Source organism: Coregonus clupeaformis, chromosome 33 (assembly GCF_020615455.1).
Source record: "Coregonus clupeaformis isolate EN_2021a chromosome 33, ASM2061545v1, whole genome shotgun sequence".
Lineage (NCBI taxonomy): Eukaryota > Metazoa > Chordata > Actinopteri > Salmoniformes > Salmonidae > Coregonus > Coregonus clupeaformis.
The window spans coordinates 32116980-32133873 of record NC_059224.1 but is presented as its reverse complement, the minus strand read 5'-3'; the positions used below and the strand labels follow the sequence as shown (position 1 = coordinate 32133873).

At 41.9% G+C, this 16894-nt stretch overlaps 1 protein-coding gene across 1 annotated transcript; it reads left to right on the top strand.

Annotated features, from left to right (window-relative positions):
* The first annotated feature begins 3845 nt into the window (after window positions 1-3845).
* Window positions 3846-16811, top strand: LOC121549297 (probable ribonuclease ZC3H12D). Its single transcript, XM_041861159.1, has 6 exons — window positions 3846-4002; window positions 11456-11992; window positions 13597-13736; window positions 14328-14562; window positions 14819-14925; window positions 15475-16811. Exons 2-6 carry the CDS (start codon window positions 11670-11672, stop codon window positions 16479-16481), a joined length of 1812 nt encoding a protein of 603 aa, XP_041717093.1. The 5' UTR covers window positions 3846-4002; window positions 11456-11669; the 3' UTR covers window positions 16482-16811.
* The last annotated feature ends 83 nt before the right edge of the window (window positions 16812-16894 follow it).

Genomic DNA, 16894 nt, shown 5'->3' with positions numbered 1-16894 from the left:
TCGTCTCTGTGGCTGGTTTGTCCTCTGACAAATCAGTTGTAAGTTTCGGTGTTCCTCAAGGTTCCGTTTTAGGACCACTATTGTTTTCACTATATATTTTACCTCTTGGTGATGTCATTCGGAAACACAATGTTAACTTTCATTGCTATGCAGACGACACACAGCTCTACATTTCGATGAAACATGGTGAAGCCCCAAAATTGCCTACCCTGGAAGCATGTGTTTCAGACAAGTGGATGGCGGCACATTTTTTACTTTTAAACTCGGACAAAACAGATGCTAGTTCTAGGTCCCAAGAAACAAAGAGATCTTCTGTTGGATCTTACAATGAATCTTGATGGTTATACATTAATCAAAAAAAAAAAAAACTGAAGGACCTCTGCATTACTCTGGACCCTGATCTCTCTTTTGACGAACATATCAATAATATTTCAAGGACAGCTTTTTTCCATCTTCGTAACATTGCAAAAATCAGACACTTGTTGTCCAAAAATGATGCAGAAAAGCTAATCCATGCTTTTGTCACTTCTAGATTAGACTACTGCAATGCTATACTCTCCGGCTACCCGGATAAAGCACTAAATAAACTTCAGTTCGTGCTAAACACGGCTGCTAGAATCTTGACTAGAACCAAAAAATTTGATCATATTACTCCAGTGCTAGCCTCTCTACACTGGCTTCCTGTTAAGGCTAGGGCTGATTTCAAGGTTTTACTGCTAACCTACAAAGCATTACATGGGCTTGCTCCTATCTATCTCTCTGATTTGGTCTTGCCGTACATACCTACACGTACGCTACAGTCACAAGATGCAGGCTTCCTTATTGTCCCTAGAATTTCTAAGCAAACAGCTGGAGGCAGGGCTTTCTCCTATAGAGCTCATTTTTTATGGAATGGTCTGCCTATCCATGTGAGAGACGCAGACTCGTTCTCAACCTTTAAGTCTTTACTGAAGTGTAGTCTGGCCCAGGGGTGGGAAGGTGAACGGAAAGGAACTGGAGCGACAAACCGCCCTTGCTGTCGCTGCCTGGCCTGTTCATGTGTCTCCATTGGGATTCTCTGCCTCTGACCCTATTATGGGGGCTGAGTCACTGGCTTACTGGTGCTTTCCATGCCGTCCCTAGGAGGGGTGCATCACTTGAGTGGGTTGAGTCACTGACATGATCTTCCTGTCCGGTTTGTCGCTCCCTCGGGCTCGTGCAGTGGAGGAGATCTTTGTGGGCTATACTCAGCCTTGGTGGTCTGTTGATATCCCTCTGGTGGTGTGGGGGCTGTGCTTTGGCAAAGTGGGTGGGGTTATATCCTGCCTGGTTGGCCCTGTCTGGGGGTATCGTCAGACGGGGCCACAGTGTCTCCCGACGGGGCCACAGTGTGCTACCTTGTCCCAGACTTGCTGTTTTCAACTCTCTCTCTCTACCGCACCTGCTATTTCAACCTCTAAATGCCCGGCTATAAAAAGCCAAGTGACATTTACTCCTGATGTACTGACCTGTTGCAACCTCTACAACCACTGTGATTATTATTTGACCCTGCTGGTCATCTATGAACATTTGAACATCTTGGAGAAAAATCTGGCCTTAATGGCCATGTACTGTTATAATCTCCACCAGGCACAGCCAGAAGGGGACTGGCCACCCCTCAGAGCCTGGTTCCTCTCTAGGTTTTTTCCTAGGTTTCTGCCTTTCTAGGGAGTTTTTCCTAGCCACCGTGCTTCTACATCTGCATTGATGGCTGTTTGGGGTTTTAGGCTGGGTTTCTGTATAGCACTTTGTGACATCCGCTGATGTAAAAAGGGCTTTATAAATACAATTTGATTGATTGATGGAAAAAGCAGGTGTTCCTAATGTTTTGTACACAGTGTAGATCAATTTATATAATCAGGTCCATAATATATATATTTTTTTAAATCTTAAGCTAACAAGGGGTAGGCCTATGCCAATTTCTTTAACAAAAGCCACATTACCCTCACATACCCCTTCAATTCGAACCCTGGTTTTAACTTAACACACCAAGCCCTTCACTGACACCAATATATTTAATTAGTACATGGTGACTGAAGGAATTGGCTGACAAAATCTATAGATAGTACACTATAATTTTGTCTGTCAAACAGGTACCTCATTTGTTGAATAGGAATAAATAGGCTCAAATACAAAGCCCCCTTGTTGTTAGTAGCCTAATGTCAAATTAAAATGAAGACTTCAAATAAATTAGGCCTTCTCGAATTAGCCTACTTTCAGCACCCATGCGCTGTCCATCTTCGTGGCTGCCACTTCATAGTAATGTAAGTTATGTAAATTACTCAAATTTGGCTTATTGTGAGGTCAATAACTCTGATAAATAGCTTCATTATGGGCAACAAAATATTGTTTTGATTAAAATCAATTATAGCAGTAGCAAGCTTACCTCCGATCCTCCTTCTCATCTTCACCCTCTCCCTCTCAAATGAACAGGACATCAGTAGGCTTAGTCTGCGCACACAGATAGTTTTATTTTATTATTTTTTATAAAAATATATTTTGGTAAGAAGCCTTTGATTTGCCTCCTGAAGTGCCAGTGTCCACAGCACAGCCATTGGTTAGGCAGCACAAAAGGGTTTACATCAGCAAGAGCAGGGCAGGCCAGGGCTCATGATTGGGATAGCCTATCCATTGCAGTGGGTAATGCAGTGTAGCCTAGTTTTACATACACCATTCCAGCAGGGCAAACACTCGGGAAGGATGTAAATGTTTTTATGAATATAACTTTTTTTCCTGTGCTTCTCCAAGCATGCTCTTCGTATAGCCTAGGCCTATAGCCTATAGTATAGGCTATGGATCATTTAATTGAGACCACACTAGGCGCACTTGATATTGCGCGCCAGGCAGAGAATCAGGGATGAGGGGCAGCGTCGGGAACACATTGAAATATAATATGCAATTAATTCTCAAACACTGAGCAATATGACATTTAATCCATTACAAATTACATGACCCTCCCCTGGACTAAATTAAACCATACTAAACCCTCCCCCTGACTGAAATTGAAAAAGCATGACCCTCCCACATTTTCCTCCAGGTAACAATTGTGTACATTTCGACCGCTCCATTATAGGACTTATTACACCCGTTACTGAGATGGTTGTTCCAGTTTAGATGATTGAGGTACTCTCAGTATTCAATCTTCCCTACCCTGGAAGTCATTCTGATTGCAGGTTGCGAGTGATAAAAAAAGCCACTTATCCTAACTCTGTCTGGATTCAAACTGGAATTACACATCACTTTGCAAGCCAGCATAATGTGACTTGCAGGCCTGATGTGGCCTGTAAACCAGGAGTTTCCTAACACCACTGAAGAAAGGCTTTACTATACAGTATATGTAATTACTGTCCTAAAGAATGTAATTTTAAATGCTAATAAGGCTGGTGGAACCGTTCATAGACGGTTCTAGGAATAACCCTCCAAAAGTTAAATGGTTCTCGGTAGAACCCTTCATAGAGGGTTCTTGCAAGAACCTTTAGAAGATAAAATGGTTCTTGGTAGAACCCTACATAGAGGGTTCTAAGTAGAACCCTTTGCACCAAAAAGGGTTCCCTTATGGGGACAAACTGAAGAACCCTATATGGTTCTATTTAGCACCTTTTTTTCTAAGCGTGTAGTGATGCTGGATGTAAAAAATGGCTCAATTTACCCCACTCTCCCCTATTAAGTCTCAGGCAGACCCACTGTGATGAAACGCCACACCAGGAAGAACAAAGAAGGGGGGAAAACCCCTCACATACAACAAGCATTCTGACCAAAACTCTGCATGGGGCTACGATGAGGAAGTGAAATTACTGCATTCGTCTTTTGCTTCCTTGCTGGCAATGGTCTGAGTAAAGTCTCAGACTTCCTCATATGAATAAAAACAGTACACACAGGTTCTGTCTCTCAACGTGACTGATGTGGCTCTCTCACTCACACTGCAACAGGCTCTCTACCAGACAAGCAGGCTGATGCTCCTTTTAACCACCACTCACTGGAACTGTAAGTAGAGAGAGAGCCGAATTAGCACACAATCCACCTAATATCCAAATCTTGTTCAGCTGCAAGGGTTTACCGTAGGTAAATGCTTGTAACTTCTTAGAGCTGATGTAATTTTTTTGTTCGTTTTTGTTTCTGTGATAGTTCATTTGGGATTATGCGTCTTCCTGATATACATTATATTTGTGTGCTTAAAAGAGACTACCCACTGGACACAGTCATCAACCAGTACTGTTTTCATCTAATTTCAACCAGCGTTGTAAACATTGAAATGAGGGTAAAACTTCAACACATTTACTTAACCTTACTAATAGGTTGTTACATCAATCTAATTTCAGCATAAGCATCAGAACTATGTGCTGTGTATGTTGAAATTGCGTTGAAATTGTTGAATATCATATGATAATAATATGCCATTTTGCAGACTCTTTTATCCAAAGCGACTTACAGTCATGTGCATACATTTTTACGTATGGGTGGTCCCGGGGATCGAACCCACTACCCCGGCGTTACAAGCGCCATGCTCTACCAATTGAGCTAGAAATATGTTATTTGACCTTGTTTCAATGTTGATAGTAAAATGGTATGTTTGAATCAAAGTAATTGTTTCAACGTCATGTAATCAATCTAAATAAAGAGGTATATTATATATGAAAATGTATGCACTCACTAACTGTAAGTCGCTCTGGATAAGAGCGTCTGCTAAATGACGAAAATTTAAAAATTTAAAATGTATATTGAAACAAAACACAAAGCCACAGTCAAACGATTCCTGCCTGAATAGTGACTCCTACTGGTGTATGAGGCATAATGCACTTAATTGAGAAAAGGTCTACCATTCAGATACCTAGCTCTACGTATCCTGGATAGCTTTAGAAACAAGCTGTGTTTGATTCAGCTGAGCAATCATGTCAACACATTTAGATGTTGATCAGCTTCCATACTCATGTGTGTAGACTACCTAAATAACATTGAATAGTTGAAAGTAACTCCTCTAACTTTTCTTACACATGCTGTATGTGAAAGTAAATTTGGGGTGAGGTTGGGTTTATGTAGGCTACATTGACATCTGATCCAAAGTGTAATTAATAACTTCACCATGCTCAAAAGGGATATTCAATGTCTACTTTTTTATTTATATATATATATACTACCGTTCAAAAGTTTGGGGTCACTTAGAAATGTCCTTGTTTTCCATGAAAACATACATGAAATATAGCAATATGCATAGAAAATGGAGTCATTGACAAGGTTAGAAATAATGATTTTTAATAGAAATAATAATTGTGTCCTTCAAACTAGCTTTCGTCAAAGAATCCTCCATTTGCAGCAATTACAGCCTTGCAGACCTTTGGCATTCTAGTTGTCAATTTGTTGAGGTAATCTGAAGAGATTTCACCCCATCCTTCCTGAAGCACCTCCCACAAGTTGGATTGGCTTGATGGGCACTTCTTACGTACCATATGGTCAAGGTGCTCCCACAACAGCTCAATAGGATTGAGATCCGGTGACTGTGCTGGCCACTCCATTATAGACAGAATACCAGCTGACTGCTTCTTCCCTAAATAGTTCTTGCATAGTTTGGAGCTGTGCTTTGGGTCATTGTCCTGTTGTAGGAGGAAATTGGCTCCAATCATGCGCCGTCCACAGTGTATGGCATGGCGTTGCAAAAGGGAGTGATAGCCTTCCTTCTTCAAGATCCCTTTTACCCTGTACAAATCTCCCACTTTACCACCACCAATGCACCCACAGACCATCACATTGCCTCCACCATGCTTGACAGATGGCATCAAGCACTCCTCCAGCATCTTTTAATTTGGTCTGCATCTCACAAATGTTCTTCTTTGTGATCTGAACACCTCAAACTTCGATTTGTCTGTCCATAACATTTTTTTCAAATCTTCCTCTGTCCAGTTTCTGTGTTCTTTTGCCCATCTTAATCTTTTCTTTTTATTGGCCAGTCTGAGATATGGCTTTTTCTTTGCATCCCGGAGTTGCCTCTTCACTGTTGACGTTGAGACTGGTGTTTTGCGGGTACTATTTAATGAAGCTGCCAGTTAAGGACCTGTGAGGCGTCTGTTTCTCAAACTAGACACTCTAATGTATTTGTCCTCTTCCTCAGTTGTGCACCGGGGCCTCCCACTCCTCTTTCTATTCTGGTTAGAGCCAATTTGCGCTGTTCTGTGAAGGGAGTAGTACACAGCGTTGTACGAGATCTTCAGTTTCTTGGCAATTTCTCGCATGGAATAGCCTTCATTTCTCAAAACAAGAATAGACTGACGAGTTTCAGAAGAAAGTTATTTGTTTCTGGCCAGTTTGATTCTGTAATCGAACCCACAATTGCTGATGCTCCAGATACTCAACCAGTCTCAAGAAGGCCAGTTTTATTGCTTCTTTAATCAGCACAATAGTTGTCAGCTGTGCTAACATAATTGCAAAAGGGTTTTCTAATGATCAATTAGCCTTTTTAAAATGATAAACTTGGATTAGCAAACACAATGTGCCATTGGAACACAAGACTGATGGTTGCTGATAATGGACCTCTGTACGTCTATGTAGATATTCCATAAAAAATCTGCTGTTTCCAGCTACAATAGCCATTTACAACATTAACAATGTCTACACTGTATTTCTGATCAATTTGATGTTATTTTAATGGACAAAAAAATAGCTTTTCTTTCGAAAACAAGGACATTTCTAAGTGACCCCAAACTTTTGAACGGTAGTGTAACTAAGCTTTTAAGTGTGTATTTTTCTGTTTTTATATGAATAATATTTAATTTGTAGAGCGCATTTCCCACGCTTAATGCACATGTGAAGCTTGTTGGTGCTTGCTTCTGTGCGCAAATCATTTGACCACTGCCATTTGAGATGATTTATTCCCTTTTTTAATTTCACCTTTATTTAACCAGGTAAGCCAGTTGAGAACAAGTTCTCATTTACAACTGCGACCTGGCCAAGATAAAGCAAAGCAGTGCGATAAAAACAACAACAGATTTACATATGGGGTAAACAAAACAAAGTCAAAAATACAACAGAAAATATATATACAGTGTGTGCGAATGTAGTAAATTATGGAGGTAAGGCAATAAATAGGCCATAGTGCAAAATAGTTACAATTTCGTATTAACACTGGAATGATAGATGTGCAAAAGATGATGTGCAAATAGAGATACTGGGGTGCAAATTAGCAAAATAAATAACAATATGAAAAGAAGATGATACTGGCCTTTATTATTTACGATTTATTTCTGATATTTTAGATTAAGTAAATGGATTTATATTATGGTGTTTCTATACCAACAAAAACTCAAATACATTTTACAGTAGCCTATGTATTGCCTACCTAAAACATCCATTAATACATTTTTAGTCCTTCAAAATAGAAACTACATACAGTGCCTAGCAAAAGTATTCATCCCCCTTGGTGTTTTTCCTATTTTGTTGCATTACAACCTGTAATTAAAATGGATTTTGGGGGGGGTTTGTATCATTTGATTTACACAACATGCCTACCACTTTGAAGATGCAAAATATTTGTCATTGTGAAACAAACAAGAAATAAGACAAAAAAAACAGAACTTGAGCGTGCATAAGTATTCACCCCCCCCAAAGTCAATACTTTTTGTAGAGCCACCTTTTGCAGCAATTACAGCTGCAAGTCTCTTGGGATATGTCTCTATAAGCTTGGCACATCTAGCCACTGGGATTTTTGCCCATTCTTCAAGGCAAAACTGCTCCAGCTCCTTCCGCTGGTGTACAGCAATCTTTAAGTCATACCACAGATTCTCAATTGGATTGAGGACTGGGCTTTGACTAGTCCATTCCAAGACATTTAAATGTTTCCCCTTAAACCACTCAAGTGTTGCTTTAGCAGTATGCTTAGGGTCATTGTCCTGCTGGAAGGTGAACCTCTGTCCCAGTCTCAAATCTCTGGAAGACTGAAACAGGTTTCCCTCAAGAATTTCCCTGTACTTAGCGCCATCCATCATTCCTTCAATTCTGACCAGTTTCCCAGTCCCTGCCGATGGTGTTCTCAGGGTGATGAGAGGTTTGCGCAAGACATAGTGTTTTCCTTGATGGCCAAAAAGCTCAATTTTAGTCTCATCTGACCAGAGTACCTTCTTCCATATGTTTGGGGAGTCTCCCACATGCCTTTTGGCAAACACCAAACGTGTTTGCTTATTTTTTTCTGCCAACTCTTCCGTAAAGCCCAGCTCTGTGGAGTGTACGGCTTAAAATGGTCCTATGGACAGATACTCCAATCTCCGCTGTGGAGCTTTGCAGCTCCTTCAGGGTTATCTTTGGTCTCTTTGTTGCCTTTCTGATTAATGCCCTCCTTGCCTGGTCCGTGAGTTTTGGTGGGCGGCCCTCTCTTGGTAGGTTTGTTGTGGTGCCATATTCTTTCAATTTTTTTTAATGGATTTGATGGTGCTCAGTGGGATGTTACATTTTTTTTTAGAACCCAACCCTGATCTGTACTTCTCCACAACTTTGTTCCTGACCTGTTTGGAGAGCTCCTTGGTCTTCATGGTGCCGCTTGCTTGGTGGTGCCCCTTGCTTAGTGGTGTTGCAGACTCTGGGGCCTTTCAGAACAGGTGTGTATATATATACTGAGATCATGTGACACTTAGATTGCACACAGGTGGACTCTATTTAACTAGTTATGTGACTTCTGGAGGTAATTGGTTGCACCAGATCTTATTTAGGGACTTCATAGCAAAGGGGGTGAATACATATGCACGCACCACTTTTCCGTAATTTATTTTTTATAATTATTTTGAAACAAGTAATTTTTTTCATTTCACTTCACCAATTTTGACTATTTTGTGTATGTCCATTACATGAAATCCAAATAAAAATCAATTTAAATTACAGGTTATAATGCAACAAAATAGGAAAAACGCCAAGGGGGATGAATACTTTTGCAAGGCACTGTAAGTATCTGATAATCTACCATTTTTATAGGAGTGGTTAAAACATGTTAATAACGGTCCTCTGAGTACATCAACAAAGGTTTGGTATACCGCAACTGGTATGCCATCCAGCCCTGGAGTTTTCCTGGACTTAAAGGCTGTAATAGCATCCAGAAGTTCCTCCTCTGTAATTTGGCCTTCACATGAGTCTTTCTGTACAGCTGTTCATTTTACATTATTAATAGAAAAAAAGACATACAATTCACTTCAGGTTGTGGAGAATGAAACGAAAACATATGCTTAAAGTACTTTGCTTCCTCTTTCAAAATATTGTTTAGTGAATCATGAGTGACTGTCATTTGTAACAAGTTTCAGTAAATTATTTTTGGTAGCATTTCTATGTTGAAGATAAAAAAGGAATTTGGGCCATTTTTCCCCATATTCCATCCAGTTCGCTTTATTTTTATAATATATTACATTTGATCTTTCTTGAATAAGTTCCTCCATTTCTTTTTGTTTTTCCTCTAACTTATTCTGTGCCTATATGGTACATTTTTTTATTGCTATTTATCTGTACTGTTAGTCCTTCTATTTCCTTTGTTAATATGGACTCTTTTGACCTAAATTGCTTTTGTTTTAGAGATGAGTGATGAATTGCATGGCCTCTAAAGGCACATTTAAAAGTGTCCCATACAATAAGGGGATCTGCTGTACCTATGTTATGTTGGAAAAAGTCAGTTATAAATTATTCTGTCCTAGTTAAAAACAAGTTATCATCCAATAGGCTTTAATTACATTTCCAATATCCTCGTCCACGTGGAAATTCTGTAAGAGTAATATATATGCCAATTATTTGATGGTCCGACCGCATTCAGTACCCTATCAAAACTATAAAAACTTTTGGTGCCAGTGAGAATGACATAAGAACGCAGTCAAGACGACTAGCTTGATTGAGCCTCTGCCATGTACTGTATATCTCACTAGGTCAGGATGCTTAAGCCTCCATATATCCACTAGTTCCAATATATCCCTGATATTCGTGATTTCCTTAAGTGCATGAGGGTGATAGTTTGTAGTGTGATTTCCTTTACGGTCCATTGAGGTATTTAAAACCGTATTATAGTCTCCCACCATAATAGTAGTGTCTTGTATTGCTTGTAGGTTTGATAAATTATTATGTATACTTTCAAAGAAGCGTGGATCATCATTATTTGGACCGTATGGATTAATGAGCCAAATCTGTTTATGGTCCAATAAAATATTTAAAATAATCCATCTACCTTGCGGATCTGTTTGGACAATTTACGTTGACAAATTATGTTGAAACAACGTTGATTCAACGAGTGTGTGTGCCCCCAGTGGGTAGTTTATTATAGTTTGGCAAGTGTTCATTTCAACTACTACACTGATAGCAGCCAGTGTTCAGTAAGATACAAAGTGTGTGATTGTTGTAAAACAGGGATTGGAAGCCTCATACCCTCTGCATTCAGGACAAGTCGGTATGTGTCTAGTCTTGTAGAAGTGGTGCAGAATGAGTGTTCTGGTTGGAGTGGTGTGAGGGGATGTGGTTAGATGTAGATTGTTCAAGCTGTGCAGAAGTATAAGATCATCAACACTGTTCTCACTTTTCTCATGTGCAAATTAACATGGGGGTGTAGGGTACCTTCATGTAAATTCATCTTTAACTTGTAATGTCAAGGGTTGTGCATGTAGATGACTAACTGGCATGGTATGCTTCTCTGTTAGAATTGACATTAAAACATGGAAATGTTTGTCTGACATTTTCTTCCTCTTTATCCAAGAGGCAATAAACAAGTATCTTATCAAACTGTAAACACCACTGCCTTTCAAAGTTGAATGCAATCAGGATGAAAGGATGCTATGAAGGATCAAATGATGGGGGTGGATGGTATTTCACATAAGGCCAAACAATTGTATGTGTGCATAGAAGCGTAACTTCACATGCTAAAATAGAGATAAGGAGTTTCACTGAGTGCTTGTTCATTGTTCACTGTCTACGATCTGTGTAAAATACATTACTAAAGCCTTTTACACATTATCTTAATATTTTGGAGAACTTCTTGCTATTCTTAGAGTTAAGCTCATTCCATACTCAGAATAGAAGGTAAAGGGTGGAGTGAACAGTACGGTATGTATGTATGTCACTTTTCACCCTCCCGGTCATTAGTACAGTCACTTTGTAAAATAATGATTGGGGTTTTCCAGACTCTTATTAGAAGATGTGTCTGACTGGGTTGGTATTTTTTGTTGTTGAGACGAACATCCTCATTGATTCCAGTGGTGTGTATTTGTTATGACAACAGACACCACTGGTATCAGACACCAAATTAAAGCGTTAGAGCAGAGCTTTATTTAAGTTGGCCTCAGACTACAGGGGCTTTCTCGACCTGTTATGACGTGCGTGTGCGATCATGAGGCTGTGGCGGCGCAAGCAGCCAATACTGTCACTGACAATCTAACCACATTGAAAGTGTCTAAAAGTCCCTGTGACTTCACCATTCTACTTCCTGTGTTTACAGTACCAGAGGATGCCTCGCCTCTTCTGCACCTGTCAGATCTTCCAAAACTGACACTGTTGCTGTGGAAACAGTGATGAAGTGATAGAAAAGGGAGGCGAGGAGGATTCCCCAACAGACAGAGCCCTGCCAGGAGCCTGGAAGGAGGACACCTAGACTACTTAGAGACACTGACAGAACTGAGGCAGGAAGCCACACTGAGCTAAGGACCAGCAGTATGGACCAGCAGCATGGAAAAGTGGAGCGCTTCCTCAAGCTGGGCTACTCCCACAGTGACATTGTGCGCGTGCTGGAGAGCCTGCACCATGACGCCCAGACCAACGACATACTGGAGGAGCTCATCAAGACCTGCCATACCACCACTACCACCAACCCATCCACATCAGCCAGCCGCTCAGCCTACTCCAGGATACAGCTGATCCCCAGAGGCTGCAGCTCTCCCCAGCCCAGCCAGCCCCTGCGGCCCAGCTCAGCTCCAGACAGGGATCCCACTGGGGGATTCAGAACGGTGGTCATTGATGGGAGCAATGTGGCCATGAGGTGAGTGTACTGATCCTTCATTTAGGACTATAGGAATTGTAGCATTAGATGGATAAAGACAGAGTACTGGATGAAATGCTGGCACTAATGAAGGTAATGCAGGTACTAATGAAAAAAACACAACAGCACATAGGGATTTATCTGGTCACGGATAGTACCTGTGTTGTCACGGTACATTGCCCCCATTGTCTACTGTAAACACAACAGGTGGCTCAACTCATAGAGAGCATATGAAGTAGTACATCAATTTTCCTATCATTTTTACTTTATGCGGCTACCTGACTTGTCCCATTCTTGGCAGATGCTACCCACTGAGGTATAAAGAACGGTGTTACCATTGCGTGCCAGTAACTGAATGCTATATCCACTCCAGTTTCACTTCACAGACCAAATCATCTCACGCTTCCTCATTAATAGAGAGGGAAGTGAGAGTGGGCGATGCTTTATCTCTGTGGTGAATTTCAGAAGAATCTGTGGTGGCTGGCAGGTGACCAGAGGTGTATGAGGGGATGACCCTTGCCTTCAACATGAATAACTCATATTCAGATGCAATTGCAATTGGCAATCGATCAATAGCAACAGATATGCTATAACAATAGTGAAAAAGAACAAGCTAAAAAATACTCTGAAATAATCAACAGGTGATGGAGGGGGGGGATGAAACTATAGCAGAAACTTCTCATAAATCTGATAATTGTTTCCGACACAGATCACGTGTCTCGAATTAGAGCTGCTTTTTGGGGGGACTGTTGCTGAAATTTGAAGGTTTCTACTTCTCAGGCACAGTCACTCCTCTCATACTCAACTCTTTGCCAGAAAACTCAGTGACTGTGCAGTTTGCTTACAAAGCAACCTTTTGATTACTCAAGTCCTGAATTTCCTTGTCCCTAAAGGTCTCTGTCTGACTGGAAAAATTGTTTTAACCCAAAACACTGCCTCAACTTTCTAAGTAAAGGACATCTTTCTACTAATCATTGTGTATTTTCTATAACTTCATTGTTGTGCTATTGTCGTTGGTGAGTTTGGTGCCCCATTGGTTTTAAAAGGCAATGAGGTAATTTGTTTGGTGCAAAGCTGCTTACCACTTCCTGATAGTTGAGTGCTCTATTTACTGCTGCCTGTAGGCAAATTATCCACACCCAGTGAGTGAGCTGCTGTCAGTCAGGCCCTGTGAGGCCTCCGCACAACAGATCTTAGACCTATCTAATGTTCTGATGGAGACATCACGCTACTACTATACAGGATGCTCCAGCTCACATCTGTCATACAAGGTTAAATAAGTGTAACATATCTTCTCCAAGCTTTTCTATCAGTAAACAAGAGATCCGAAGAGTAGTGTTGTTGAAGCAGCACACAGAGATTCTGAGACTTCCTGTTATTCCAGTTTATAGTCATTTGGGGAGAGGTTTTCCCTTAAGACTGGTTTCTGGGGTTAAAGGACGCACAACAGTCTCTTTGCTGTGGTTCTGCAAATAAGTTCACATGAATTGGAGTAGTTGAGGCACACGGCTAACAGGCTTTCTGAAAAGGGAAAAGAGATGTGACAGCTGTTTAGAAGTGAAAAAAGGAAGCTAATTTTCATATTGTGGCCCCTGTCTTTGCAGCCATGGCAACAAGCAAGTGTTTTCATGCCGGGGGCTGCTGTTGGCAGTCAGGTGGTTTCTGGAGAGGGGTCTTCGTGACATCACCGTGTTCGTGCCCCTGTGGAGGAAGGAGCAACCCAGTCCCGAGGCACCCATGACAGGTAGGACACACACCTGTTATACTGTCTGGCCAGAGCTAGATGGCACTGTGGAGCTACAGGTCACCAACACACTGAGATCCTACAATCCCTTACAAAAAATATTGCAGTTTTGAAACTGCAGTAAAAGTGCAGTTACTGCAGTCGACTGTGGTATTTTGCAGAATAACTGCAGTTGAACTGCAGTTATACTGCACTGTAGCTGCAGTTACACTGCAAAATTACTGCAGTACAAAAAAAAGTGTTATTTTGGATGCTGTATTTGCAGCATATTGCTGTCATACCGCACTCTGACTGCAATCTGTTTTCGTAAGAGACATATTAATGGTCCAGGTTTCATTCTTCTTTATGGTCTTTTATAACTGAGAATTGTTGTTTACACCATGTCTTCGTACCAAATGGCACCCTTTTCCCTTTGTTGTTCACTACTTTTGACCAGGGCCCATAGCGCTTTGGTCAAAAGGCTCTGGTCAAAAGTAGTGCACTATATAGGGGAAAAGGTGTCATTTGGGACACCGACCATGTCTTGTTAATGGTTGACATATGATTAATCAACTCTGTAGAACCCTAACCTCTCGTCATGTGGCCCTGCAGATCAGCACATCCTCCATGAGCTGGAGAAGAGGACGATCCTGGTGTACACCCCGTCACGCTGCGTCAACGGGAAGAGAGTGGTGTGCTATGACGACCGCTACATCATCAAACTGGCCTACGAGTCCGATGGCATCGTTGTGTCCAATGACAACTACAGAGACCTGCAGATAGAGAAGCCAGAGTGGAAGAAGTTCATAGAGGAAAGGCTGTTGATGTACAGCTTTGCAAATGACAAGTAAGTCTCAACACTGAATCTCTCAGCAAAGATCTATGAGGGTACCTGATGCAGGGCCTATAAGGAGGATATAAATCGTTTTTAATTGGGGTTGGGGACAGGGATACAGTATGAGAGATGGTACTGTATATCACCAGTTCCACCACCTACAAAATCACCCCTGCTTGTAAACATATAATACATCTTTAATAAAGGCATGACTTCAAGAGTTTTGAGCATCATGCTTACATCATATTTATATTACTTTATATTCAAGGTTCATGCCTCCAGATGATCCTCTGGGAAGGAATGGCCCAACGATTGACAACTTTCTGAGGAAAAAGCAGTGGACCCCAGAAAACAAGCAGCAGCATTGCCCATATGGTTGGTAGATATTTTACAATACACACTTTTATTTTCAGTTTCCTTCCTCATTTATCTGGTGGTTTTGACTGTAACACATCCAATGTGAGCCAGCTGAGCAGGATTTGATTTGCAGTTTGTGATTAGCAGTTGGGTCAGTTGGGATTTCATTTGGTTGCCTGTCAGTTGGCTGTTGGCAATGAGAGAGCAGCTCCACTCCAAGGCCACAGCACACACCCAGCACCACTCACAAACAAAAGGCCTTTTTATCAACACCCAGGATAATTGCTTTAGAGCAAACGGCAGGCCTGGGATTATTCCTGTCAGAGGAGTACAAAGGGCCCTCATAGCACTCCACCGTTTACCTAGGGGAACAAAAATAGGCTGGAGACTAGACCTTATTTTTGTTTGCCTTGCTAAGTGTGTTTAGAGTACTGAAGAAGGGGGGAGAGGGCTTTACAGTGCACTCAGACACACATCCTTGTTGACAGTCTTTTTAAAGAGATACATGGTACATCTGCGAGCCATGTTTTGAAAGCCCATAAATATTCCTTATTTGTTTCTTTCCAGGAAAGAAGTGTACTTACGGAGTGAAGTGCAAGTTCTACCACCCAGAGCGCTCCAACCAATCACAACTGTCTGTGGCAGACGAGCTGAGAGCCAAGAGAAAACCTACTGCTCAAACAGACAGGGAGCAGTCATTTCTCCCCTCAGGCCCCAGTCCTGCTCTGATCCAGGGAGTCAGCCAGGAGGCCCACCCTTACACATCCCCTTATGAGCCGGATCTAACTACTACTCATCTATACAGATATCTATCCACACCGCCTCCCCTTATAAAAGAGGACCATTCCCATAGGGCTTCGCCTAGCGATCAGTTCACCAGCCAGAGAGAAACAGGCAGCCCAGCTCTACACCACAAGTCCAGCCTCCGCCTCTGCCCCAGCCCAGACACTGACGAGGCCTTCAGCTCCCTGGAAGCCTCCCTGTCCAGACTCTATAACCAGGACCAGACCAACAACACCAAGGGGCTGGTGGTGTCCTACACCTACAGCAGTGGGGTGGCCAGCTGCAGCCAGGGCAGTGGAGACTTCTACCCTTCCAGCACTTCCAGCAGCCACAGCCACGCCAGCAACCAACAGAGGCTCAGCCACAATGCCCCCCAAAAACTGCCACTGTGTGGCTGTGACGACTCACAAAGCTGTGAGTGTAGCCAGTGCATGTACAGCCACCAGCATCTCCAGCCACAGCGAGGAGAGTGCTCCTATGCTGTTCACAGTAACCATATCCATTTCACAGAGCAGCAGTATTTCCAGAGTCCTCCTCCACAAAGGCAGAGTCACAGCCTCCCAGAACACAGCCTGGAACAGGGCCTCTCTGGTGAGAGAGTGGGGATGACCAGGTCCAATGGAGGTAAAGCTCCAGATAGTGAGCAGAGGAAGAGTGTGAAGAACCAGCTCAGCACCCTCTTCCCCCCCAGCATAGTAGACTATGTGATGAGTCTGTACCCATACACCCTCAACATGTCAGAGCTAGTGCCTCTGATTCAGAGGTTCAGAATCAGCCACATTCCCTTCTAACATGCAAGACCTGTGATCCTTTCTCTGTAAGCATTAAACAAAGTAGTCCATCAGCAGACTAGAGGAGAAAAGCTTGAAATGTAGCAATCTGAGCTGAATTTGTTATGTATGCACAAGTCAAGTGCAATGCACTGCTGTCTCCTGAATGATGCTAGTTCATTTTGAATCTAGCATTGACTTAAATATAATTAAAGCAGCATGTGTTGTTTTATTATGTAGCCTCAAACTGAGGGAAGCTATAAGACAAAATGGATGTTGACCTGTATGGTATGCAGAATAATAGTGTCCTTGTCATGTTTCTTATCCATATTAAACATAAGTCATTGGCAATTGTCTGATTATCCTTCTCATTTACACTGCCAAGCTGCCTGCACTTTATCATATCAACTATTTTAGGTCTCTACTGCCATCTA